The sequence below is a fragment of the Trichomycterus rosablanca genome, chromosome 6 (genome assembly GCF_030014385.1).
Source record: "Trichomycterus rosablanca isolate fTriRos1 chromosome 6, fTriRos1.hap1, whole genome shotgun sequence".
NCBI classification, from domain to species: domain Eukaryota; kingdom Metazoa; phylum Chordata; class Actinopteri; order Siluriformes; family Trichomycteridae; genus Trichomycterus; species Trichomycterus rosablanca.
Window position 1 is genome coordinate 15,251,315 of NC_085993.1, and position 26,641 is coordinate 15,277,955.

General features: G+C 38.6%; 1 protein-coding gene across 1 annotated transcript in view; it reads left to right on the forward strand.

Annotated features, from left to right (window-relative positions):
* The window catches only part of itcha (itchy E3 ubiquitin protein ligase a), a 27,481-nt gene extending 1,455 nt beyond the window's left edge, over positions 1–26,026 (forward strand). The window contains exons 2-24 of the mRNA XM_062997487.1: positions 3,806–3,870; positions 4,022–4,163; positions 4,269–4,393; positions 5,358–5,486; positions 5,737–5,779; positions 7,069–7,247; positions 8,183–8,372; positions 8,961–9,056; positions 14,748–14,922; positions 15,048–15,117; positions 15,541–15,625; positions 16,067–16,195; positions 17,193–17,265; positions 17,394–17,465; positions 18,224–18,312; positions 19,409–19,568; positions 19,726–19,859; positions 20,744–20,884; positions 21,245–21,365; positions 22,091–22,195; positions 22,283–22,379; positions 22,497–22,569; positions 24,593–26,026. Coding sequence (XP_062853557.1) covers positions 3,846–3,870; positions 4,022–4,163; positions 4,269–4,393; positions 5,358–5,486; positions 5,737–5,779; positions 7,069–7,247; positions 8,183–8,372; positions 8,961–9,056; positions 14,748–14,922; positions 15,048–15,117; positions 15,541–15,625; positions 16,067–16,195; positions 17,193–17,265; positions 17,394–17,465; positions 18,224–18,312; positions 19,409–19,568; positions 19,726–19,859; positions 20,744–20,884; positions 21,245–21,365; positions 22,091–22,195; positions 22,283–22,379; positions 22,497–22,569; positions 24,593–24,692 — 2,553 coding nt within the window. The 5' untranslated portion in view covers positions 3,806–3,845 and the 3' untranslated portion in view covers positions 24,693–26,026. The remainder of the gene's footprint in view (positions 1–3,805; positions 3,871–4,021; positions 4,164–4,268; positions 4,394–5,357; positions 5,487–5,736; positions 5,780–7,068; positions 7,248–8,182; positions 8,373–8,960; positions 9,057–14,747; positions 14,923–15,047; positions 15,118–15,540; positions 15,626–16,066; positions 16,196–17,192; positions 17,266–17,393; positions 17,466–18,223; positions 18,313–19,408; positions 19,569–19,725; positions 19,860–20,743; positions 20,885–21,244; positions 21,366–22,090; positions 22,196–22,282; positions 22,380–22,496; positions 22,570–24,592) is intronic.
* The last annotated feature ends 615 nt before the right edge of the window (positions 26,027–26,641 follow it).

The following is a 26,641-nucleotide window of genomic DNA, read 5'->3' on the forward strand; positions in this document are numbered from 1 at the left end:
AACCCTCAATTGCTCATCGTGTTCAGCTCATTGTGTAAGTCGCTTTGGATAAAAGCATCTGCTAAATGCTGAAAATGTAAATGTAAATGTTTGAGTTGGTCATCTTCTAGACCTTCAGCAGTGGTCACAGGACGCTGCCCACAACGAAGTAAGGCACCAGTATGAGGAACAATTGTCCAGAACTTGGGATGTCAACGATTAACCTTACCGGTTATTATAGCATTGTTTGATTAATGCTATTGGTTAAAAATGTCTTTTTAAAAAAATCTTCAACAGATGAAGCTTAAATCCAGCTGACTGTAAAACTACAGTCAGGACAGAGTAAGAACGTCAACACTCTCAACCACCTTCAGTGCTCTGCGTTTCTAATCTGAACTTATAATACATTTATATTGTTTCAGTAATGAACGACAAAACTATTAGGAATTAAATTCACAAACAGTGAAGCTGTTTCTTGTCAGTGTGAAGTCTGATAATTATTGTACATCATGTCCCAGTATTAAGGTTAAACTCTGCATATCATCTTATAATAAATAATCTAATGTTCTCAAGATGAGAGAGAATTAATGTACTGACTGCATCACACTACATTTGGATTAGTATGTTTAATTAGCATTTGTAATGAGCTGTTTGCTGCCGACTCTCTACATCTACATCCTGCATGTAGAAGGTATTGCTCACTGTGTTTACCTTACTGTCCTTTTTTACTGCCATGTTTGCTGCATTACACAGTTTGTTTTAACCAGTATGTGTGACATGTTGATACAAAACTCTGTGATAAGCTTTATATTTTGATGGAATGCTTTAGTCAGTTGTACTCTTAACATATTTTACATTTTACATTTTCGGCATTTAGCAGACGCTTTTATCCAAAGCGACTTACAGTACTGTCACAGCATACAGTCTAAGCAATTGAGGGTTAAGGGCCTTGCTCAAGGGCCCAACAGTGGCAACCTGGCAGTGGTGGGGCTTGAACCAGTGACCTTTCGAATACTAGTCCAGTACCTTAACCTCTAGGCTACAACTTCTACCAACATATTCTGTTTGAAGTTGGAATTGGAGAGTCATGATTCAGGATTGGTCTTAGAATGCATAATGTGACATGTTCTCCAGTGGCCAGTCTTAATGCCAATGACCAATGGATCGGATTTGACATTCTAATTATGTCATACCTGAAACTGAACTTAAAAATCCACACATTTCAGAATTTCTTTTATTTGTACTGGCACAACTATTAAGCAGGTAAGCACATTTGTGAAATTAATCTGGTCAGGCACAGAAGCTCAGATTACCTCGAGCTTAATTCTTTCCACACTTTCAGACGACTAAAAGCATGAGGATTTGATCTGCTCATCAGAAGCTAAGTTTAAGTTATTAAATTTGCAGCTATTGTTCACATATTGTGAATAAGGCCATACCAAATACCAAGCGAGTCTGAAATCCATGTACATATTTAAAGATTTTACTTTTTAATCAATTTGTTATGCTGATTATATGATTTGTTATTTTTAAAAACATCCTATTTAAGTAAAAATGCATATATAAGCATTTTAACTGGCACTCTGACACATTTGGCACCCACTTTATGTTTTAATTTATTTCATAGATTTTTACACCTGTTAGAAAAAAGGGATGCCCTCATACTTTCGGCCACATAGTGTACATACAGTTTGCTGAAATGACATATCTAACTACCACACAGGTAATATGCTGAAAAATATTTCCCTATTACCCAAATCTCAATATAAAGGATGGACATTCTACATCATGTATTTTACCTAAGCACAAACGCCTTTAAACTTTTTCACTGAGCTTATTTCAAAGAAAAATTTTTCCATTTATCTAAAGCAGCATCTTTTATGCAACCACATTTTCAGAATGTCCAGAATGTCCCTGCATTATGTATCTATTATTAGAAAGTCTTTGTTGGACTGTCTAAACACAATTTGCAGTCCGGCTTGGAATTTAGTCTAGATTATATTTAGATTTTGTCATGCAGTGTGATGTAGTGCAAACCTTAATTTCAGACAAGTTGAATGTGTATGTGACATGCAAGTCAGAAAGATTTTGATTTAAATGCAACATGGTTGAAGTTTTACATGAATAACGTGATATTTTCTTTTCTTACAGTCAAACAGTTGAGAGTGTAATTTTACCATTGTTGGCTAAAAGCATTTTAATCCATCTAATATATATTATCACCTACATTTGATATAAGCCTACTGTAGTACTAAATATGTTTTACGTTTTTTAGTTTTTATCTTTTTATTAGGTTTATAAGGTGATACAACAGTAAGAAAAAAAAAGGTCCAAGTTGACAGATCTAGGGACGGAAAAGAAACCATACATAGAAAAATTATATCACATACATATGTGTATATACATACCAACATCTGTGTATTCACCAAACTTTCGACCCCCTCCTGACCCCCCCCCCCCCCCCCCCCCCCCCTTTGACTTTATAATCTACCCATCCCTTTACCCCCTTCCCCTTTACACCCAATGAGAGGGGGGAAACATAGGATTATCCAAAATGGGTATATTAATAGAGGCATCATGTAACCCAAACTGCTTCCTGAACTGGGCATGCTTTACGTTTTTTAGCTTTTGACCAGTTGTAATCATTACATTAGCAATTTCTGTGCATTTTATAAAAATAGCTTATTACATGTATTATTAGATCATAATGATTATTTACAAGAATAGGTATTATTTCAATTCTCCTTGTCAAGTAAATTCTTAGGGCTTTTGATCCAGTAAGTTAGCTGTTGTGGGTTAAACATTTGTAAAATTAATAAAAAGAAAAAAGCCAGGCTTTGATTCAGATCAAAGTCTAGTGGCCACACTAGATGACCAATTTTGTTCTTGGGGTTTACCAGGGTATATTAAACATTCAATATGAATAACAATTGCAAGATTATACATTAAACTAAAAATACCAGTATGTTTCCATTGGCTGCTCAAAATTAGGTCTATCTTTTTGAAATGTTTTATTTGTCATGTTCCTTCTTACTTCTACTAGAAGTAGAAGCTTGTTGGCACTTGAAATCACATATTAGAGGTTATCAAGACAAAAGGATGTTCTACCAATACTAGGGATGTAACGATACACTCTACCCACGATGCAATGCGAATCATGATACTGGGTTCATGATACGATTTGTTCCTGATTTTTTTAACGGAAATTGAAGACAAATTATGACAAAGTTTCCTTTTATTATTTCTCTTAAAAAAGAAAATAAAATACTGTATTTGTAATTATCTTTTATTTATCTAAATAATGAATGTCCTTTTATTTCTGAGGTAGGTACCAACTATGCAAAACAATTTTGAATTAAGCCCAATTTGGTAAAAAAACTTGAATTTGGCAACCAGGCGTATAGCGCCAGTGACGTCAACCAGGCAAGGTGTATAGCGCCAGTGCCCTCTGCTGTTTAAAGTGAATATCAATTCATTTTACATGTCAAATCGATTTGATTCGTGGAATTTTTGAATCGTCTTGTGGTCCATCATTACATCCCTAACCAATACTGAGACTAGGGGTTGAATATTAGTACACATGGACATTTGTCGAGAGGACTAGATGTTTTTTTTTATTTAAACTCAAAATTATGCTGACTTAAATTCAAACGTATCAATAAATATTCTTTCTTTCTATTCGGTCTTTGCTGAGACATCTTGTGGTATTTTTTTTTTTCATTTAAGTATTACTCATTGCAACAGTACGTGTGTCTGAAATTAATATTTTTGTATATGTATATTATATGTAAACTTGTTATTTTAATTGTTTATTTTTTGACCACAGATGCTTCTGAGTCACAGCAGGTACTGTTACTGGCTGCACAATGAAGGCCCAGTTACAGATAATAGGTGAGGATGTCTACATGCTACTGACTTGTTTATGTTACAATTCAGAACAATGTACCATTATCTAGCTGTATTTAACTCCTCATCTGTTTTCAGTTCAAGGGCAATATTTTGGTTTATCCATTTATATCATGGCTTTGTTTTTGGTGAACAGTTTTGTCAGCTAAGCTAAAGGAAAACAAGAGGAACTGGTTCAGACCTAGTACGTACGTAGAGGTGGCCGTGGATGACCAGTCTAAGAAAACAGAAAAGTGCACCAGCACTGACGGTCTCCAGTGGAAGCAGTCATTCACCGTGTAGGTTTGAAAAGAACAGCAACTAAGTTTAATATGCATAGGGGTTTCTCTCAGTTGTACAAAAATTTGTTTTTTATTATGTTTGTTGTTTTATTTCTTCTACAGAATTGTTACCCCCTTTAGCAAGATAATTTTTCGTGTTTGGAGTCATCAGACCCTGAAGTCAGATATTCTGTTAGGAATGGCAACTTTAGAAGTTAGCGAGACTCTCAAATCCAATGACCTGAAGAGTAAGTTGTCTGTTTTCTGTTCTTTTTTTGCATTCAGGTTCTATAAAGAGTGAGGAGTTGATTGTGTTTAAAGTGTAAACATGACACAGAGTCTGCTTTGCCACTAACAAAGGTGTAAAACTGTTGTTTAACTGATGTTAAAACAGCAAGGTGAATATTGTGCTAATGTTAATATAATACAACTGCAGATACCTTAGATTTCAATATTTAAGCTGTATGAGCCAGAACTCACATCAAAACATTCAATGACTGAGTCTGTTGTAATGAAATATTATCTAAATAATACCAATTCAAAATATCACCAACTTCAAATAAGAAATGATAAAAATTACATTCTAATGTGATCTAATAGAACTCTATAGTCCTCAAATGGCCCACAGTCACTGTCTGTGAGAACTTCAGCATGCAAGGGTTTCATTCAGGTACTATGATTTCCTTCCACCAACACCTTGCAGTAAATGAATTACCTGCTTTTAATTTGTTTTTAAGTTCATTAATGGGTGCATTCATAGTGCTTTGTACAGGGTGTGTTGACACTCACCTATTGACACTCACCTCACATTGTGGAGACAGACCCATCACGACCATTACTAAAAATTAATGCATGACTAAATAGTGTTTTTTAGAACAGAAAATTGTCTAAGGCCCTCAGGTGTTGCAGCTGTAAATTACGCTTGCCTGCTACTGCTGATATCCAAGGTTTGAATCTCCAGTGGTACTACTGGCCAGTCGGGCGTCTTCAAACAGACATGATTGGCTATTTATAAGTAAAGGGGAGGTTGCAATTAATTTGGCGTCCTGTTAAGGGTGTGTAAATGTGTCACAAGTACAGAAGGCATTACGTGAACCTAGCCACAGTGTAGTTTCACATTATTATATAAAAGGGGGATTTATTTTAAAAGCAAACCAATTAACCACAAAGACATTTTTGTTAATCTCTTTTTAATGGTGCTCTCTGTTTTAGTTAATAAGGTGGTACAGACGCTGTCGCTGAGAGAGTCAGACAGTAGTGATGTAGTGGGAGATCTGTCTGTGTGTCTGGATGGGATGCAGATGGACCCTGAAATGTTCGCCTCTGAGGAACTGAAGCACAGTAAGTCTTCCCTTTCCAACAAAATGTTCGTAATGTTCAAATTAGTAACATGTTTTAACTGAGTATGCAAGCAGACTTCTTAGTCCTTTTTTAATCTAATTGTTCCAGTAATTTTAAAGCTCACATTAAGAGTTTTTCCTAAAGTATGTCATAATAAGTAAATCCCTTTGTTTATAATCAGTCCTTCTTTGCATTATGTTTAAATAATGAAGTGTAAACTGCCTGGGTCTGAATTGTTCTTTAATTTCAGATATTCTTTCAAATGGAGAGTTAAAGACAGATGCAGTTGACAGGTACAACAGATCTCTGAGACTTATTTTTGCCCAAATATTAGAAGTTCTGTTATTATTTTATTTTATTTTCTCAGTTCAAAGCACTGACACACACTCACATGCTTTGCATCAATGGTGCTGTGTTTTTATGTGACTCTTAGAGTACAAAGGACTTTATTCTTAACTTAAACTATTTTAATTTAGATTTTTCTTTATTGCTGTGTCTGGGTGTGTTTTATTATTGACGCTGATAATGAAGTCATCAGGTTTTGGTCTCAACCGTGTACATTGACCTTATCTGAGGGAAGGGAGGTCACAGTTCTTTAGATGTTTGTCTGGGTTCTTTTGTGACCTCCTGGATAAGTCATTAGTGCGTTTTTGGTAGGCCGTCCACTCCTGGGAAGAATCATCACTGTTCCAAGTTTGTTTGTTTTGTTTTGTTTTTTATTTGTGGATAATGGCTCTTACTGTGGTTGGCTGGAGTCCCATAGTCTATTCAATGGCTTTGTAACCCGTTCCAGATTAAGATCTTTATTTGTCATATATACATATACAAATGTACAGTACAATGAAATTCTTTCTTCACATATCTAAGCTTGTTTTGGAAGCTGGGGTCAGAGCGCAGGGTCAGCCATCGTACTGCGCCCCTGGAGCAGACAGGGTTAAGGGCCTTGCTCAACAGTGGCTGCATAGTAGACCCTGGATTTGAACCGCCAATCTTCCGGTTGATAGCCCAAAGCTCTACCCACTAGGCTACCGCTGTCCAACAGATATGTACATTTGTGACTTTGTTTCACAGTTGTATTTGAATCTTTTTAGAATGTGCCAACATGTGCTGCTTTTTGAGATCTGCTAGCCCACTTTAAATTGCCAGACAGGTTCTATTTGAGTGGTGTTTAGATTCAACAGGTCTGGCAGTAATCATGCCTGGGTGTGGCTGATTAAACTTAACCCAATTATTGATAGAATTAACTGGTTGATAAGGTGGCAGTTACTTTTTCATATAGGGTCAGGTTAGGTTAAACAGGATTTTTCTTTCAATAAATTAAACAATCATTACAAAAACTATTGAAAATATTGAAATTTCAAAGCTCTGTAGGTTAGGCTTGTGGGAGGGGTCTTGCGCACACAATATATGGACATTAAGGGTCATATCATCTGCAGTTAATCTCTCTTTAATTTAATTTATTGATTCTGCACTTTCCTTTAACTGTTTACATATTTTTAGCTACATGTTAAAACCTAGTGCAGTTTTATTAGGTATACCATACAAATCATTACTGTCCAACATATCTCTATACACACATCAGATCGAGTCGAGACTCTTCACCATCTAGTGACACTGCTGAGGATCGCTCTCTACCCAATGGTCACGCTCTGGGTAGTACAAGGTCTTGCTCTGAATCTGCAGGCGCTTTGAGACCCCCTCTGCCTGCCCCTATATCTCAGAGACAACCTGCGTTTCCTCAGAGACCAGCCTCGTCCACAGGTGAGCACTTCTATTATATTAAGTATTGCTCCTTGGATGGCCAAACAGCCTAGGAGGGAAGGTGCGCTTATCAGTGTGCTCTTGGCACCAGTCCCAAGCAGAGATAAAAGTAAAGGAGGGTTGCATTCTGTGTAAAACTGCACCAAATTAGGTATGCAGACCAGAATGATTCACTGTGGGAACCTCCAAAAATCTGGGAGCAGCAGAAAGGGAAAAAAATTGTTGATGTTGCTTTGTTTTTCACATTTTCATGCTACAGAAATAATTAATGTGGAATGAGTTTCTATTTTGGGTAATTATAGTTTTTAATGACAATGTTACTTCCGCTTGTCTGAGCTATCATTTGAATATTAAAAAAATGATCGCTAGTAAAAAGACTCTTCATACACTATATGGTCAAAAGTATGTGGGCACCCCTTATTATTAGGTTTAAATTATATCTATTTCCCTAGTTTTGCAAGCCGTTGTCTAACAAACCCATGGTCAGGTATCCACATTGAGATTGCCTATTCAAATGGGCAGTTCGGTGGGTAGCACTGTCGCCTCACAGCAAGAAGGTCCTGGTTTCGATCCCCAGGTAGAGCGGTCCGGGTCCTTTCTGTCTGGAGTTTGCATGTTCTCCCAGTGTTTGTGGGGATTTCCTCCTGGAGCTTCGGTTTCTGCTAACAGTCCAAAGACATGCAAGTGAGGTGAATTGGAGACACTAAATTGTCCATGACTGTGTTTGACAGACTTTAGACATTAGTCAACTTCTCTTAGCCTCCAGTGCACTCCGTTTGTAGTGAATAGTTACATAATAGGAAATAATCTTAAATACTCATCCAGGCAACAGACTGTAATTGATTACCACACTGTCCCATACAGCACTGTCTAATCGAAATGTGCTATTTAATTTTGTTGAAATATCTATTTTTTCCACATTTTCTTTCTCTCAGCATCTTCTGCTGGCTCTACTCCCACCCATGGCAGTGGAGGTCCGAGTCCAGAATTATCACCACGCCTAACTGTAAATGGAGATGCAGCAAGTCAGGGGTCAAACATAGGGTCAGGATCAACTCAGGCTCTGGGACCAAGCCTTGCTTCTCGCAGAGTTTCCACTGTCAACAACGGCCCTGTTCCTCCTGGGTGAGCTGCTTTTTTTTTTTTTTTATCTAATTTTTTTTACAGATATTCCAGTTGTATGATCTGTTATCATATGTTATTATAATGAAAATGATGAGTTTTCTTGTTTAGTTTTAAGCTATTTTTTCAATGGAGACAGCTATTGTATAATCACATAATTATACATGCACTGATAATGTTACCTAGTAGATACTACAATGTGTTACTTACACTTTCCAAATTTAAAAAATGCAGATGTAAAAAAGTAACTAATTGTTGTACATTTGAGCTACTTTTAGGGCTTAATTATTGTCATTGTGCCTTAAGATAGGGCTTAAATATTAACATTTTTAGGGGAGTAAATTGTGTTGGAGACCTATCAGACAATTAAGGCCCAGCGATGGATTGGCATCCTGTCCAGGGTGTGTTAGTGAATTGCACTTAGTGAATCCTGGGAAACCGGACCCAGCGTGACCCTGACCAGAATAAAGCAGTGATAAAACATGATATTTAGTGAATGTATTTATTAGCTAATTACTTGCTTGACATGTCTGTTTGTTTTTTATGTCTTGCTGTACACTTTGTGACTGGATGTGCTTTGTGTGATTTTAGCTGGGAGCAAAGAGAGGATCAGAATGGTCGTACCTACTTTGTGGATCACATTGAAAAGAAGACCACATGGGAGAGGCCTGAACCTTTGCCCCCTGGGTACTGTAAAATAGTTGCCTCTAAAGTAACATTTTAAAATGCAAATCTAGACATGTAATTAATTGATGAGATAATGTATCATTAATTAATCAGAGGAAAGTGTAATGTATCAAGTATAAAACATTAACTAAGATGAAACTAGATATATTGGGTGCTTCAAGGTTTTTCAAGCATACCGGAAATATTCAAACCCCTCTTATCTTACAAAGGGATATTGCAGTGTTGTGCATAGAATTATATATATTCTTATAAAGAATTTGGCAAAATTAGCATTTTGATTCCTTGAGTAGTAGTATTAATATTTATTTTCTGACATATATGTGTAAGAAATATACAGCTGTTATGTATAATTAAACTATTTAGAATTAATGCTGGTGGACTCTACAAGGTGGAAAACCAGCAAGGTGGATGTTGATCCATATTTTGATCCCAGGAGTAGTAGTAGTAGTATTATTATTTATTTTCTGACATATACATAACCGCTATATATTTCTTACACATATATGTCAGAAAATAAATAATACTACTACTACTCCTGGGATCAAAATATGGATCAACACATCGCTCGCATCTAACCAAAACAAAAACAGTTTTTCACCAAGTAGAGTCCACCAGGATTAATTCTAAATAGCTTAATTATACATAACCGCTATATATTTCTTACACGTATAATTAACTTATTTCAAATTAATTCTGGTGGACTCTACATGGTGGGTAACTCTTTTTGTTTTGGTTAGATGGGAGTGACATGTTAATCCATATTTTGATCCCAGGAGTAGTAATATTTATTAAAAGATATACTTAAATATCTGCAGAAATGTGAGGGGTGTACTCACTTTTGTGATACACTGTATATACAGTGTATCACAAAAGTGAGTACACCCCTCACATTTCTGCAGATATTTAAGTATATCTTTTCATGGGACAACACTGACAAAATGACACTTTGACACAATGAAAAGTAGTCTGTGTGCAGCTTATATAACAGTGTAAATTTATTCTTCCCTCAAAATAACTCAATATACAGCCATTAATGTCTAAACCACCGGCAACAAAAGTGAGTACACCCCTTAGTGAAAGTTCCTGAAGTGTCAATATTTTGTGTGGCCACCATTATTTCCCAGAACTTCCTTAACTCTCCTGGGCATGGAGTTTACCGGAGCTTCACAGGTTGCCACTGGAATGCTTTTCCACTCCTCCATGACGACATCACGGAGCTGGCGGATATTCGAGACTTTGCGCTCCTCCACCTTCCGCTTGAGGATGCCCCAAAGATGTTCTATTGGGTTTAGGTCTGGAGACATGCTTGGCCAGTCCATCACCTTTACCCTCAGCCTCTTCAATAAAGCAGTGGTCGTGTTAGAGGTGTGTTTGGGGTCATTATCATGCTGGAACACTGCCCTGCGACCCAGTTTCCAGAGGGAGGGGATCATGCTCTGCTTCAGTATTTCACAGTGCATATTGGAGTTCATGTGTCCCTCAATGAAATGTAACTCCCCAACACCTGCTGCACTCATGCAGCCCCAGACCATGGCATTCCCACCACCATGCTTGACTGTAGGCATGACACACTTATCTTTGTACTCCTCACCTGATTGCCGCCACACATGCTTGAGACCATCTGAACCAAACAAATTAATCTTGGTCTCATCAGACCATAGGACATGGTTCCAGTAATCCATGTCCTTTGTTGACATGTCTTCAGCAAACTGTTTGCGGGCTTTCTTGTGTAGAGACTTCAGAAGAGGCTTCCTTCTGGGGTGACAGCCATGCAGACCAATTTGATGTAGTGTGCGGCGTATGGTCTGAGCACTGACAGGCTGACCCCCTACCTTTTCAATCTCTGCAGCAATGCTGACAGCACTCCTGCGCCTATCTTTCAAAGACAGCAGTTGGATGTGACGCTGAGCACGTGCACTCAGCTTCTTTGGACGACCAATGCGAGGTCTGTTCTGAGTGGACCCTGCTCTTTTAAAATGCTGGATGATCTTGGCCACTGTGCTGCAGCTCAGTTTCAGGGTGTTGGCAATCTTCTTGTAGCCTTGGCCATCTTCATGTAGCGCAACAATTCGTCTTTTAAGATCCTTAGAGAGTTCTTTGCCATGAGGTGCCATGTTGGAACTTTCAGTGACCAGTATGAGAGAGTGTGAGAGCTGTACTACTAAATTGAACACACCTGCTCCCTATGCACACCTGAGACCTAGTAACACTAACAAATCACATGACATTTTGGAGGGAAAATGACAAGCAGTGCTCAATTTGGACATTTAGGGGTGTAGTCTCTTAGGGGTGTACTCACTTTTGTTGCCGGTGGTTTAGACATTAATGGCTGTATATTGAGTTATTTTGAGGGAAGAATAAATTTACACTGTTATATAAGCTGCACACAGAGTACTTTTCATTGTGTCAAAGTGTCATTTTGTCAGTGTTGTCCCATGAAAAGATATACTTAAATATCTGCAGAAATGTGAGGGGTGTACTCACTTTTGTGATACACTGTATATATATATATATATATATATATATATATATATATATATATACTGTATATATACTGTATATATATATATAGGGTGTCCCAAAATTCACGCAAGATTTGAATTTGGACCATTCTTCATTAGAAAATGCGGTTGGTCAGGCAATAACAGTTAATGGTGCTCGCTATCGCGACATGATAATCCAGCTTTTTGTGCCTAAATTGCAAGATATGGATGTGGACGACATGTGGTTTCAACAAGACGGTGCCACATGCCATACAGCCCGAGAAACAATTCAATTACTGCATGAGTCATTTCCTTGTCGTGTAATTTCCCGTTTTGGTGATCAGAATTGGCCGTCCAGATCATGCGATTTAACACTGTTGCACTTTTTTCTTTGGGTTTTTTTTAAGTCTAAGGTTTATGCCATCAAGCCCACGACCACCCACGCCTTGAATGAGGAAATTGAGCGCTGTATCAATGAAATTCAGCCACATGCAAAACGGTCATGGAAAATTTCGACAAAAGAGTGCGTATGTGCCAGCAAAGCCGTGGAGGCCATTTACCCGATATGCTATTCCATACATAACCCTATACTGTATACTTTATGAATCAATTAAAAAAACAATTTTTAATGAAAAACCTGTGTTCTCTATCAAAATTACTTCTTGCGTGAATTTTGGGACACCCTGTATATATACAGTGTATCACAAAAGTGAGTACACCCCTCACATTTCTGCAGATATTTAAGTATATCTTTTCATGGGACAACACTGACAAAATGACACTTTGACACAATGAAAAGTAGTCTGTGTGCAGCTTATATAACAGTGTAAATTTATTCTTCCCTCAAAATAACTCAATATACAGCCATTAATGTCTAAACCACCGGCAACAAAAGTGAGTACACCCCTTAGTGAAAGTTCCTGAAGTGTCAATATTTTGTGTGGCCACCATTATTTCCCAGAACTGCCTTAACTCTCCTGGGCATGGAGTTTACCAGAGCTTCACAGGTTGCCACTGGAATGCTTTTCCACTCCTCCATGACGACATCACGGAGCTGGCGGATATTGGAGACTTTGCGCTCCTCCACCTTCCGCTTGAGAATGCCCCAAAGATGTTCTATTGGGTTTAGGTCTGGAGACATGCTTGGCCAGTCCATCACCTTTACCCGCAGCCTCTTCAATAAAGCAGTGGTCGTCTTAGAGGTGTGTTTGGGGTCATTATCATGCTGGAACACTGCCCTGCGACCCAGTTTCCGGAGGGAGGGGATCATGCTCTGCTTCAGTATTTCACAGTACATATTGGAGTTCATGTGTCCCTCAATGAAATGTAACTCCCCAACACCTGCTGCACTCATGCAGCCCCAGACCATGGCATTCCCACCACCATGCTTGACTGTAGGCTTGACACACTTATCTTTGTACTCCTCACCTGATTGCCGCCACACATGCTTGAGACCATCTGAACCAAACAAATTAATCTTGGTCTCATCAGACCATAGGACATGGTTCCAGTAATCCATGTCCTTTGTTGACATGTCTTCAGCAAACTGTTTGCGGGCTTTCTTGTGTAGAGACTTCAGAAGAGGCTTCCTTCTGGGGTGACAGCCATGCAGACCAATTTGATGTAGTGTGCGGCGTTTGGTCTGAGCACTGACAGGCTGACCCCCCACCTTTTCAATCTCTGCAGCAATGCTGACAGCACTCCTGCGCCTATCTTTCAAAGACAGCAGTTGGATGTGATGCTGAGCCTGTGCACTCAGCTTCTTTGGACGACCAACGCGAGGTCTGTTCTGAGTGGACCCTGCTCTTTTAAAACGCTGGATGATCTTGGCCACTGTGCTGCAGCTCAGTTTCAGGGTGTTGGCAATCTTCTTGTAGCCTTGGCCATCTTCATGTAGTGCAACAATTCGTCTTTTAAGATACTCAGAGAGTTCTTTGCCATGAGGTGCCATGTTGGAACTTTCAGTGACCAGTATGAGAGAGTGTGAGAGCTGTACTACTAAATTGAACACACCTGCTCCCTATGCACACCTGAGACCTAGTAACACTAACAAGTCACATGACATTTTGGAGGGAAAATGACAAGCAGTGCTCAATTTGGACATTTAGGCGTGTAGTCTCTTAGGGGTGTACTCACTTTTGTTGCCGGTGGTTTAGACATTAATGGCTGTATATTGAGTTATTTTGAGGGAAGAATAAATTTACACTGTTATATAAGCTGCACACAGACTACTTTTCATTGTGTCAAAGTGTCATTTTGTCAGTGTTGTCCCATGAAAAGATATACTTAAATATCTGCAGAAATGTGAGGGGTGTACTCACTTTTGTGATACACTGTATATATATATATATATATATGTATATATATATATATATATATATATATATATATATACATATATATATATATGTATATATATATATATATATATATATACACAGGGGTTGGACAAAATAACTGAAACACCTGTCATTTTAGTGTGGGAGGTTTCATGGCTAAATTTGACCAGTCTGGTGGCCAATCTTCATTAATTGCACATTGCACCAGTAAGAGCAGAGTGTGAAGGTTCAATTAGCAGGGTAAGAGCACAGTTTTGCTCAAAATATTGCAATGCACACATTATGGGTGACATACCAGAGTTCAAAAGAGGACAAATTGTTGGTGCACGTCTTGCTGGCGCATCTGTGACCAAGACAGCAAGTCTTTGTGATGTATCAAGAGCCACGGTATCCAGGGTAATGTCAGCATACCACCAAGAAGGACAAACCACATCCAACAGGATTAACTGTGGACGCAAGAGGAAGCTGTCTGAAAGGGATGTTCGGGTGCTAACCCGGATTGTATCCAAAAAACATAAAACCACGGCTGCCCAAATCACGGCAGAATTAAATGTGCACCTCAACTCTCCTGTTTCCACCAGAACTGTCCGTCGGGAGCTCCACAGGGTCAATATACACGGCCGGGCTGCTATAGCCAAACCTTTGGTCACTCGTGCCAATGCCAAACGTCGGTTTCAATGGTGCAAGGAGCGCAAATCTTGGGCTGTGGACAATGTGAAACATGTATTGTTCTCTGATGAGTCCACCTCAGTATATATATATACTGTATATATATATATGAATAAAAAAAGCTGTTATATATAATTAAGTTATTTAGAAATAATCCTGGTGGACTCTACAGGGTGGATAACTGTTTTTGTTTTGTTTAGGTGGGAGCGACGTGTGGATCCAAATGGCAGAGTATACTACGTGGATCACATTAGTCGGAGCACCACGTGGCAAAGGCCTACGGCAGAGTCTGTAAGAAACTATGAAGAGTGGCAGAGTCAGCGCAGCCAGCTACAAGGAGCCATGCAGCAGTTCAACCAGAGATTCATTTTTGGGGTTAGGACCCTCCACACATATCCTTATTACCCTCTTTCTAGCTACTTTGTTTCACATTTGTACATGTAACTTGAATATGGCTTAATTAAATAAAAGCAGTTTTATTTTTCCTGTTCTTTTTTCAGCTTCAGGATCAGCTAGGACCGGCTCCTAATAAAGAGTTTGATCCACTCGGTCCTTTACCACTGGGGTGGGGTGAGTCCTAAACTAACACACGAACACTTTAAACTACCTTTACCCTAATCTTACATTACAAACCTACATTAATTACATGACCTGGAGTAATAAAGGTGTCATAGTGGTGCAGCTGGTAAAGTGGGCACCACGCTTAACATGGGTTTTGGGGACCTGGGTTTACACCTTGCCTCTAGCAGTGGTTCTGTCCATGTCCAGTCCACTTGTGTTTCCACCATGTACTTGAGATGATGGAAACATGTACCATGTACCTCATGCAGAATGTAGATAGGTGTGAGTGAATAGGTGTGAATAAGTGTCCTGATCAGGATGGAAGTGCTCATTAAAGCTAAAAGAATAAACTGGTATTCAGGCAGTAGTGTGAATGTTGCTTGTTCATCTCACTGTGGTTTTGTGCCGTGTGTTTACTCATTTCACCTACAGAGAAACGGACTGACGCTAACGGTAGAATGTACTTCGTTCATCATCCTACACGCTCAACACAGTGGGAAGATCCTCGCACTCAGGGGTAAGAATCAAATTTAAAAATCTGTATAGCGCTTCTCATTCTAGTTTTTAAACTTTATGAAGGACAGAGAAACCAAAATCTCTGAACTTGTCGGCTTACATGTAGGACTGCACAAGCAATTGTAATGCACTGTTCATCCTAGATAATCCTAGGGAACACAAATTGTGTTTTCCATGCCTAAAACAAATCTAATTAATCAGTTAATACCAAAAGTATTTAATCTTAAGCAATTTTTTATGTTTTACTTAAAAAAGTACATTTTTATGTTTTTTGTTTGGCTTTTCCTGCCGCTGAACTACTAATGTGGGATCACAGATTTTAAATGCAATTAAAAAGAGGCATAAATACATATTAAATACATAACTCACGCACTCTTATCGCTTGCTTAGCAGCTTCTGTACAAAATTGCTAGAGCATCCCTGTGTGTGTGTTTGTGTTCAGGTTACTTAATGAAAAGCCGCTGCCGGAAGGCTGGGAGATGAGGTTCACTGTGGACGGCTTTCCATATTACGTTGACCACAACAGGAGAACGACCACCTACATCGACCCTCGCACGGGCAAATCCTCGCTGTGAGTGTTCTCGAATTGTAGCTTGACCAGCATAAAAAATATTTGTGTACACATACACTCTTCTGATTAAATCTGATCTCAACAAAACTTGTGTTCAGTTGCTTGAGGTGGGTCATTTCTTAAATAATCTGTTCAATCAAACCATAACAGCTTTAGATAAATCCTATGTTTAATGACCTTATTTGGAATAGGTGCCTGCATTCTGTGTTATTGTTCTTAGTTTTTATAAGGGAAGAAAACTCATATTACACATTTAAAAAAAAAGTTATCAGAGAGCACCGTGCAATGTGTTAACCATTTTCTTTGTGTATGTTTGTATAGGAAACTCCACCTCACAATAGCTGAATAAATTCATCCCCATTTAAACAGCTCACTGAAGCTGCTTTCATCATGTATTTATTTGGTTGACTGAGAAACGTAAACCTAAACCCACAGCTAATCTATTATTTAATATTTGCTATACATTATTTTATTGTACCATAACTGTTGAGTGTCTAAATAAAAAAATAAAAATGCAGGCAATAAAAATATTTAAGAGACAAAAGCCTATTCCCATCACACAAACATGATTGGCTGATTCTGAGGTTGGATTGTTGTCTTGTCTGGGCCGTGTTACTGCATTGCACCCAGTGATTCTAGGAAACAGACCCGGATGAAACTCTAGTAAAATGAAGTGAAATGAATGCTCATTCTCATTCAAACTGGTTGCTATAGTAAAAAGTAAGGAGTAATAACGCTTGTGCAGAATAGTGCTGATTGCTGTAATAAAATTGTATTAGACCAGTCAGGCTATGCTATGTTTGCCTGAGATCACTTAAATGAAGTTTATAACCTTGATTAAAAGTTGTTTGGACTGAAAATGTTGTTTATGCTAGAAAATGGTATTTGAGCTGTTTGTAAACAGATTCCTGGTATAACTTTGCATTTTTTGCTGGACCTTTTTTGGTCTGGTGATTGCATTCGGAGTTCTAACATTGTCTCTTTATTTCATTCACAGTGAGAACAGACCTCAGATTACGTATGTGCGAGACTTTAAAGCCAAAGTGCACTATTTTCGCTTCTGGTGTCAGGTGTGTTATATTGTTTTAATGATCCTTCTCATTCAAATTGACTTTAGTATTGGGTAGAATATATATTTATAGAGATTTTTAGAACCTTTATTATTGCGTAAACACTTTATTTTGTCTCATCACTATAGCAACTGACGATGCCTCAGCACATCAAGATCCACGTCAGTCGCAAAACACTATTTGAGGATTCTTTTCAGCAGGTCAGTGGAGATGAAGGTCAATGTGGACAGGTGACAATTAAATTGGGAAAAATATAAAATGGGTTTAGATGTATCCAGACAGGTGTACAGGTTGATACAATTATGTAGTTAACTTTCCTTTATGCTCTGTGACTTGTGAAAATGCTTAGTTAAAACATTTCTGATCAAATTCGACATTAGCCTTGGACTCAAAAAGTTTGGAAAAGCAACATGATCATATAGGTTATCCTATATATCACTAAATTTCAACAAATGTGCAAGTATGTTTATGGCATGCGTCAAGAGAACAGTACAGGTTTAAATGCCTAATTTCCTGTAAGGTTCCTTATATAAATGGGTCTTGTCACGTTATTCTTACTTATCACCTGGTCAATAAAGAGGAACATTTCTGTCCTGATGAATGTGGTCTCTACTGAGCTGACAATGCCCCAGTTACAGACCCTAATAAGTCACTGAATGGTTTGATCATAAGTCATATTCTATGGCTTATACAGTCACCAGTTATCAACATCTATGGTGGGACCTGCATGCTAGATAATGCTCTGCATTACAATCATCTAAGAACCAAGTGTAAAAAAAATTCCATCTCTTCATTTCAGTTCTTTAGACTTGCAGAGTCTACGTCAAGACACTGATCCTGTTGTTACTTTTTTCTTATAATTTGTCACTGGTCTGTTTTTTAAGCAATTGCATTATGCTTCCTTATTGGCAAATAGTAACACTCAGTACTGATTCAAATCATGATTTGATTTTCTTAGATCATGAGCGTTCATCCACAAGATCTGAGGCGAAGACTGTGGATTATCTTCTCAGGCGAGGAGGGGCTGGATTATGGAGGGGTGGCTAGGTACGTCAATTAATTTTTCCCCACACAAAGTCTAGAACAATGTAAAATTTTGCTCATCCAATTTGGCGACTTTAGTTATTTTTGCTTTACGAATTTGTGTTTGCTTTACGAATTTGTGTACACTTTACCATTTAATTAAACAGCATGCAAGAAAAAAGCTCCAACAACTAGGGATGGAATTTTGCCCATTGCTTTTTATGAATAACTGACCAAAATGTCCCATCAAAAAATAGAAAATTGATGTGAGTTTAATATCAAAAAGTATTTGTGCTTTATTGATAAAAAACAATGTAATTTTACCACTGCCATTACAATGTATTGTAACAATGTAATTATACCAAACCTGGCAGTATTGTAGACCAGTCAGATAAACACTGTGAGCAGCATTCAAAATGTTAATTTTACACAAAGTCGGTAGCAAGCACTTCACTACAAGCGCTAGTGGTTAACCACTAATGAGATGCAGTTGGTAAATTAAAACTCTTCCTGACAACAATTATGTAGTTACTGTAAGATAATAAGCAGAGTTTTATCTCCATACTGAAGCGTAATGGAAAATTTCCCCCAAAAATGACTCATAGATCCACATGCAGTCACACTTCATACTTACACAAACTGGCTTTTGTTTGTGCTTTAATGCCTAATAGACTAATAGTCCCAGTGTTTGTTATTTAAATAATATAAATGCATCAAAAAAAAAGTTCCTGTTCTGGTTTAAGAATGAATGTGCCTGTAAGCCGAGCTGGCGCACATGCACTGAGGATGGGTCGCCAGCTCCTCTCTCAATTGGAATTAAGCATGAGCTTTTGGAAATTAACTTAAATGATATTTTTAAAACACAGCACTTATCGAGCAATGGCTTCTTTGTTGGTTAAATGGTGACCAGTTTGTTAACAGCTTTGTGGGATGCACCTGCAAGTTAATATGATCAGAAATATATTGCATTGACCTTACTAAACATCCAGTTCTGTGTAGGGTTGGTTTCAATAACTAGTGTATCTGGCTCACGCTGGGTTAAGCAAAATTCTAATAACCATTTTCTAAAGAATTGATGAATAATTGTTTGTTTGTGTTTGTGTGTGTGTGTCTGTGGCAGGGAGTGGTTTTTCCTTTTGTCCCACGAAGTTCTGAACCCTATGTACTGTCTCTTTGAGTATGCGGGCAAAGACAACTACTGTCTGCAGATCAACCCTGCCTCCTCCATCAACCCCGATCATCTTAAATACTTCAAGTTCATTGGACGATTCATCGCCATGGTACACACCCAGCTTCATGTTGCTCTGGAAATGATAAGCAGTTATTTAGGGCCAAAAGCTCGGGTTTAGTGTTGTTGTATCAAATTGTGACAGAATCTTGTATTGTTTGCATTGGTTTTTGCCTCGGTTTAGTTAAAATCTCTGTTTTTCACTCTAGGCTTTATTTCATGGGAAGTTCATCGACACCGGCTTCTCTTTGCCCTTCTATAAGAGGATTCTGAACAAGCAGCTGGCTCTGAATGATCTGGAATCTATCGACCCTGAGTATTTCAACTCCCTAATGTGGATCAAGTCAGTACCAGTCTGTGCAATTCAATAACAATGCAATGTCACAAGTGGAAATTTGCTAATTAATAATAGACTAGACATTAAGTGATTTGTGGTATTGCTGACAATGCTTCTTTGTTTAAAATACCCTTTATATAATTTAGCATTGACTAAACCTGTCAAAATGTATTTACATTATTGGTATTTAGCAGACACTCTCATCTGTGTTCCAAATAACATAAGTGTACTAGGTAGTATGTGAATATAGTTTGGATGGTGCAGGAGGCTTATGCGCTAGCCCAACACTGCTGAGATCTCAAGCTCTCGGGTTTGTAGCCCTCACAATATTATATTAATATTGAAATTGCAACCTCTGTTATCTGCTCAAAGTACCTGCACTTGTAGGCAGGTAAAAAGATGCAGCAGGCAACTGCGCACCTGTCAAAGGGGGAGTGTGATAGTCTCAGTTCCTAATCAGCACGGGGGTGGTTCAAGCAATCCAGTAGATTGAGTGAAATATAAGAGGAATTGCAAAAAATATAGACATACATTAATATTCTAATGTAATATTGTAAAATATACATTAATATTTTCAGTATTTAGGGGTCACCACAGTGGGTCGTTTTGCTCTGCATACCTGATTTTTGTTTAGTTTTTTTTTTTTACCGGACTTGAGACCAACATTAAGAGCACACTTACAGGTGCACCTCCGTATGGCTAGGCTGTTTGGCTACACCCTCCTCCCCCAATTAAGCCAATCATGTCTGCACCGCTGAGATTAGAACCGCAGATCTCAATAATAATAATAATAATAATAATAACTGCTATTACTTAATTATTATTGTTATTATTACACTTCTTTTCTTGGTCATTTAAATGCTTATGTTTGCAATGCTTTTTTTCCACAGGAAGAATAATTTGGAAGAGTGTGGGCTAGAAATGTATTTCTCAGTGGATAAAGAGGTCCTGGGCGAGGTCACCACTCATGATCTAAAGCCAGACGGAGGAAACATTCAAGTAACTGAGGAAAATAAGGAAGAATATATCAGGTAATAGCTCGCATGTGAGAGTAAAATGGAAAGTTTACATTCACTTCTTTTGGTGGGTTGTCTGAAAAGATACTAGGTCAAAAAATAAATTAGTTATTTGATGGTGTAAATAGTTCAGAAATTTTATATGACTCAATTACATTTTTGCCTTCCCTCCATCAAATATGGCCAACTGTGTTTGTGTGGACTCCCGGCCAAGTCGGTGGCTCTGCTGAGATTCAAACTTGCAGGTTTGAAGTCTCTAGACAAACTGCTTGAGCGCCCCTTGAATGGATTCTTACAGAAATCTGATTTGTTTTGCAGTCTTTTCATGTAAGCATTTTAAATGACTTGACTTTTAAATCATTTATCTCTTCTCAGGCTGGTAGCAGAATGGAGGTTATCCAGGAGAGTTGAGGAGCAGACACAAGCTTTCCTTGAAGGGTTTAATGAAGTCTTGCCACAGCAGTATCTGCAATACTTTGACGCTAAAGAGCTGGAGGTATGGGTTAATGATTACATTGGTATAAACATTTTTTTTATATATATCGACCAAATACCTATTTCTATTAAACTTATACTGACTGAATGCCCTAAATACTTACATGATTGACAGTATGTAGCACTACCTAAGACTTTGAGACACATTTTTAACCAAGCTAAAATAAAAACAAACCTCAAATTTCTTCAGCATACTATAACAACACTTGCCAAGGGCTTTAGACAGATATACAAATTACCTACCTTCCCTGTCATGAATATAACCGTCGTGTAAGCATGACATAAAACATCTAAATGAATACATAAATAAATAAACAAATAAATAAAAAAAGTTATGCTCTTAAATACTAATTGCTTACTTATCGCTTGGGCGGCATTGTGGCTCGGTAGGTAGCACTGTAGCCTCACAGCAAGAAGGTCCTGGATACAATTTCCAGGTGGAGCAGTCCAAGTCCTTTCTGTGTGGAGTTTGCATGCTCTCCCCGTGTCTCCGGGAGCTCCGTTTTCCTCCCACAGTCCAAAAACATGCAAGTGAGGTGAACTGGAGATACTAAATTGTCCATGACTGTGTTTGAAGTTGGACTTGTACTGATGAACCTTGTGTAACATGTCATGAATGTAACCAAAATGTGTGTAAAACAGGATGTTAAAATCCAAATAATTAAATAAATACTTATTGCTGTGGTTTTTAAATTGTGTGTCATTAAAACTGTGTAACCATTGTAGGTGATGCTGTGTGGAATGCAGGAGATAGATATTGCAGACTGGCAGAAGAACACCATTTACAGACATTATGCTCGTGGCAGCAAGCAGATCATCTGGTTCTGGCAGGTGAGCCTGGGCTTTGGTTTGCATTTATTTCAGAATTTTAACATCAGATTTCTTCTAGTTGGCATGACTTTTACTTTCCTTGTGTAGTTTGTGAAAGAAATGGATAATGAGAAGAGGATGCGTTTGTTCCAGTTTGTGACCGGTACCTGCCGGTTTCCTGTTGGAGGCTTTGCTAACCTCATGGGTAAGTGGGAACTGAGGTGATTTCAGATTTTGGATATTAGTCCACCATTAACTAGAGGAGTAGATGATTTATGCAGTAACCTTGACAGCACCAATGTGTTTTTTTTTCTTTCATTAGGGAGCAATGGACCACAGAAGTTCTGCATTGAAAAAGTGGGCAAAGAGAACTGGCTTCCAAGGAGCCACACTTGGTAAGTTGCCCAAAATGCATTAACTCAGAATTGAAACTGTGGGTCTGTCTGAAAACCTAGTGAGCTGCCTTGCTGCCTACTGCCTACCTAGGCAGCTGCCTAAGAAGAGAGGATTCTAATAAGACATCAAACTTATAAGGCAGGTTATCCAGACACACTACTTAGACAGCGATTATGGCGAATACGTCATGGCAGTTTTCGCTTACTAAGCTAACATAGTTAGCCTCAGGCCATTTAAACCAAGGGGCTGAGGTGACACAACCCTCTAGCATGCCAGCTAACATATCCCTCCGTGTACCGAAAAAGGTTAAATTGTCAATGACAAACCCAAAGTTGTAAATAAATAACACTTGTATGCTCAGCACTGTCACCTCACAGCAAGAAGGTCCTGGGTTCGATCCCCAGGTGGGGCAGTCCGGGTCCTTTCTGTGTGAAGTTTGCATGTTCTCCCCGTGTCTGTGTGGGTTTCCTCGGGGAGCTCCGGTTTCCTCCCACGGTCCAAAGACTACAGTTTCTGTCATGAATGTAACCAAAGTGTGTAAAACATGACGTTAAAATCCTAATAAATAAAAAAATAAATGTAAATCTTTATACAAATTAAAAATCAATGAGAATTTATTTACATTTGAAAAGAACTCCGCATTCGTCCACCATATTTGAAATCTTTGGCAGGAAAAGTTGTGCCACACAGAATGCTGGGATTGCCTTCACCGCTAAGGAAGCATCGGATGCTCCCTCGTTATTCAGTTTATTGCTTAGAAATAAGGCACCTCACCAGAGCTTGCATTTTGAATACATCATATCGAATCTCAGCTCTGCCATCCGGCTGGGCTGGGCGGCTATATGAACAACGTTTGGCTGTTGTTCATTTGGGGTGAGGAGCCGGATAAGGACCTCATAACTAGAGATGGGACGATCGATCGGCTATGAATCGGTATCGGACGATTTTTAATCAAAATATGCTATCGGCGATCGGCGATATTTCCTAAAAGTAGCCGATCCGATCGTGTGATATATAAAGATCACGTTAAGTTAACAGCTCAGTGGATTGATCCAGACTTTGAGCTACGACGCGCCAACCATCACATCACCATTCATCAACCATCGTACAGAAACCACAGTGAAAGCTCTTCATGACCTAAAATAACATAATTAACGTTGTGCATCATACATACGATGTAATTTTGCTGATTGTAATATTTACTTTAAAAAGATAATTCAACCCGGTCACATCTGAGTCGATTCTATCAGCACGTTATATAAACTCCTGGTTTACTTTGGTAAATCGGAAGCGGTTCTTGCTTGTGATGTAGATGAGAACAGAAAACGTTACAGAGCCAATCAGAGGCAAAAGTTTATTCATTACCAAATTCGTTAGTTCAGGATCATCTGCTGAACTTTTAGCTCCTTAGACGGAACGAGTCTGACGGTCGGTTACAGATCTGTGGTAATAGCAGTTTAATTAAGCTTTTTAATGAAGCTTTTTAATGTAAGAGAGTCACACAAAATGTTCTGTAGTAGTTGGTGTTTATTTAAAACCACGACATTTAATTAATAACAGTAAACACGGAGAGATAACTGAGAAGAGAAACTTACGCTTCGCGAAAAATGACTCGTGAATCAATGAATCACTTATAGCGATACAGTGAACAAAGCGTCTCTTCTAAGGGCACACACACACACAAACACGGGCACAAACAAAAATGGGGAGAAAAGGGAGAAAATGCATTTAAAAAAATAAATAAGGCACCTTAGTAGGCAGCATTTTAAGGTATCTAGCAATTTGGACAGGCTTCTTCTCGGGAGCGTGCATAGAATGACATCTATATAGAGAGCTCACTAGGTTTTCGGACAGAGCCCGTATTTCATTTTATTAATGAGTGTAAATATTTAGTTAGCTTTATTAACTTGTCAAAGCTCTTTCAGCCCTGATCAGGATAAAGCGTTTAATAAAAATAAAATGAAATATGAGTTAAGTCATATCACCCTCTTCTGATTTGCCTGTTTCTGTTTTTAATAATAGCTTCAACCGGTTGGATCTGCCACCTTATAAAAGCTACGAGCAGCTCAAGGAAAAGTTGATGTTTGCCATCGAGGAGACTGAAGGCTTTGGCCAAGAGTGATACTTCCTTTTCGACCTCGCATGTCATCTGCACGTATCCCAGGAAGCAATGTTTAACCCTCCTCACCGGACTCATGTGAGAGAATGCTGCAGGTTCTCAATTTAGAATGAGTACATCTGTAGAAGAAAAAAGAGGAGAATACCAGAGAGCACTGTAGCTAAATTCGTTCCCCTAGACTCACTTTAGCCCTGTTCTTTCTAATGCAACATTCAACGATTCATTTTAATGTGAATGCTGCCTAGGTTGGGAATCTATGCATTAGAATTGCTGGGTTTGTTTGAATGAACTGAACCCCACTTAAGACACACAGTTAAGGCTATGCATCCTACCTCTGGTCAGCGGGATGTATTTTTAAGATGTATGTTTTTCTATTCCTGCCATTAAGGTTTTAGTTGCTCAAACAAGATTACAGTTGTTGTAGCAACACTGGGTGCAGGAGCTGGAAGGTGTAACATCAGTTCATTATATGTGTTATTCAATACACCATATTTTCTCCTTTTCATTTACATGAGCATTTTTTGGATTATCACACATCGCAGGGCGACACGTTGGGTGGCGCAGCGGTCTATTGCACTAACTCGCCACTGCTGAAGTACGAGTTCGAATCTCAGCTGTGCTGGTGTCTACACAGACGGAATTGGCTATGTCTGAAATGTGGATAGCCAGTCACGTCTGCATCGTTTAGTTGTTAAAGAGATGCCACAAGGATGCATTGAAGGATGATCCAATGTACAAACCAACATACAGAACCTGAAGGGCTTGCTGGAAAAGTCTTGCTACCAGATACCACAGGACTTCCTAAGATGTTTTGTGGAGTCCATGTCTTAGCAGGTCAGAGCTGTTTAGACAGCATATCAGGCTGGTGGTTAGGGATTTAACAGAACTGTCAGTTACAACCTTATTCCGTTCGAATCTCAGCTTTGCTACCAGGTGGCTGGGCACCTACCTGAACAATGATTGGCACAGAGACGAAGGATAATGAGAATCAGTGCTTGACTCTCCGTGCGCGAATCTGAGCCACATATGAACTCGCCTTGTGCAGGTGAAAAGATGCAGCTGGCTGCTGCACACGTGCATGAAGGAGCCGTTTGTTAGTCATGGCTCTCCTCGGTCAGGAGTGGAGGACAGCAGTAGAGAGGAAGCAAAATGCAATCGGGTAATTGGATACAACTAGATTGGGAAGACAATTGGGGGATTCCTGCATGTAGATCAGTTGGAAGCAGACCATTAACATTGGAACATAAGGGGAATAGGGGAAACACTTACATTTTGTTTAATTTCTTGTGATAATACGGTTATATGGCAGTATGTAATAAATAATAGACACATTTAAATTTACTTTTGAGTTTGATTTGACCACTGCTTGTTCTCTTTTAAACTGATCCCATATAACCAGTAACACTTTACTTGTTGTATTTTGTCTGTAATTACTGTACTGAGTAGGGGTTCAGTAGGGGTGTATTCACCCATGCAAAATACTGGGTTCTGTTCCTAAAAACTAACTTTAATAACTAACATTTTCATCCTACTCAATATTGATACCAATTTGTACACTCCGTAAAGTATAACCAAGGTGTAGAATTCCAGTAATTGCTTTCTCTCTGCGATGAGACAGTTTAAGACGTGACCTTATTGGTTCAGAGAACATGCAGTAGCTTACCTTAACATAGCATAGTTCAACATCTAAATAGCTTTAAGAGCTTAAAAAGCTTAGAATTACAGCTTCTAGATATAGATTCCACTTTTGTAGAGCAGGGTTTACAATGTTAGGAATGGAAAGATTGCTGTTACGTGCAGGTTGATTTCAGTAATCCAAATGTGTAGAAGTTGAGGTGTAGTGGTCCAAATCTTTTAAACGTTACAAATGGCATGCAAATTGACTTTAATTAAAATTGTCAATGACCGTTCGTGCAGAGCTTATTTGCTCTTAAAAGTGGTCCTAACAGTTG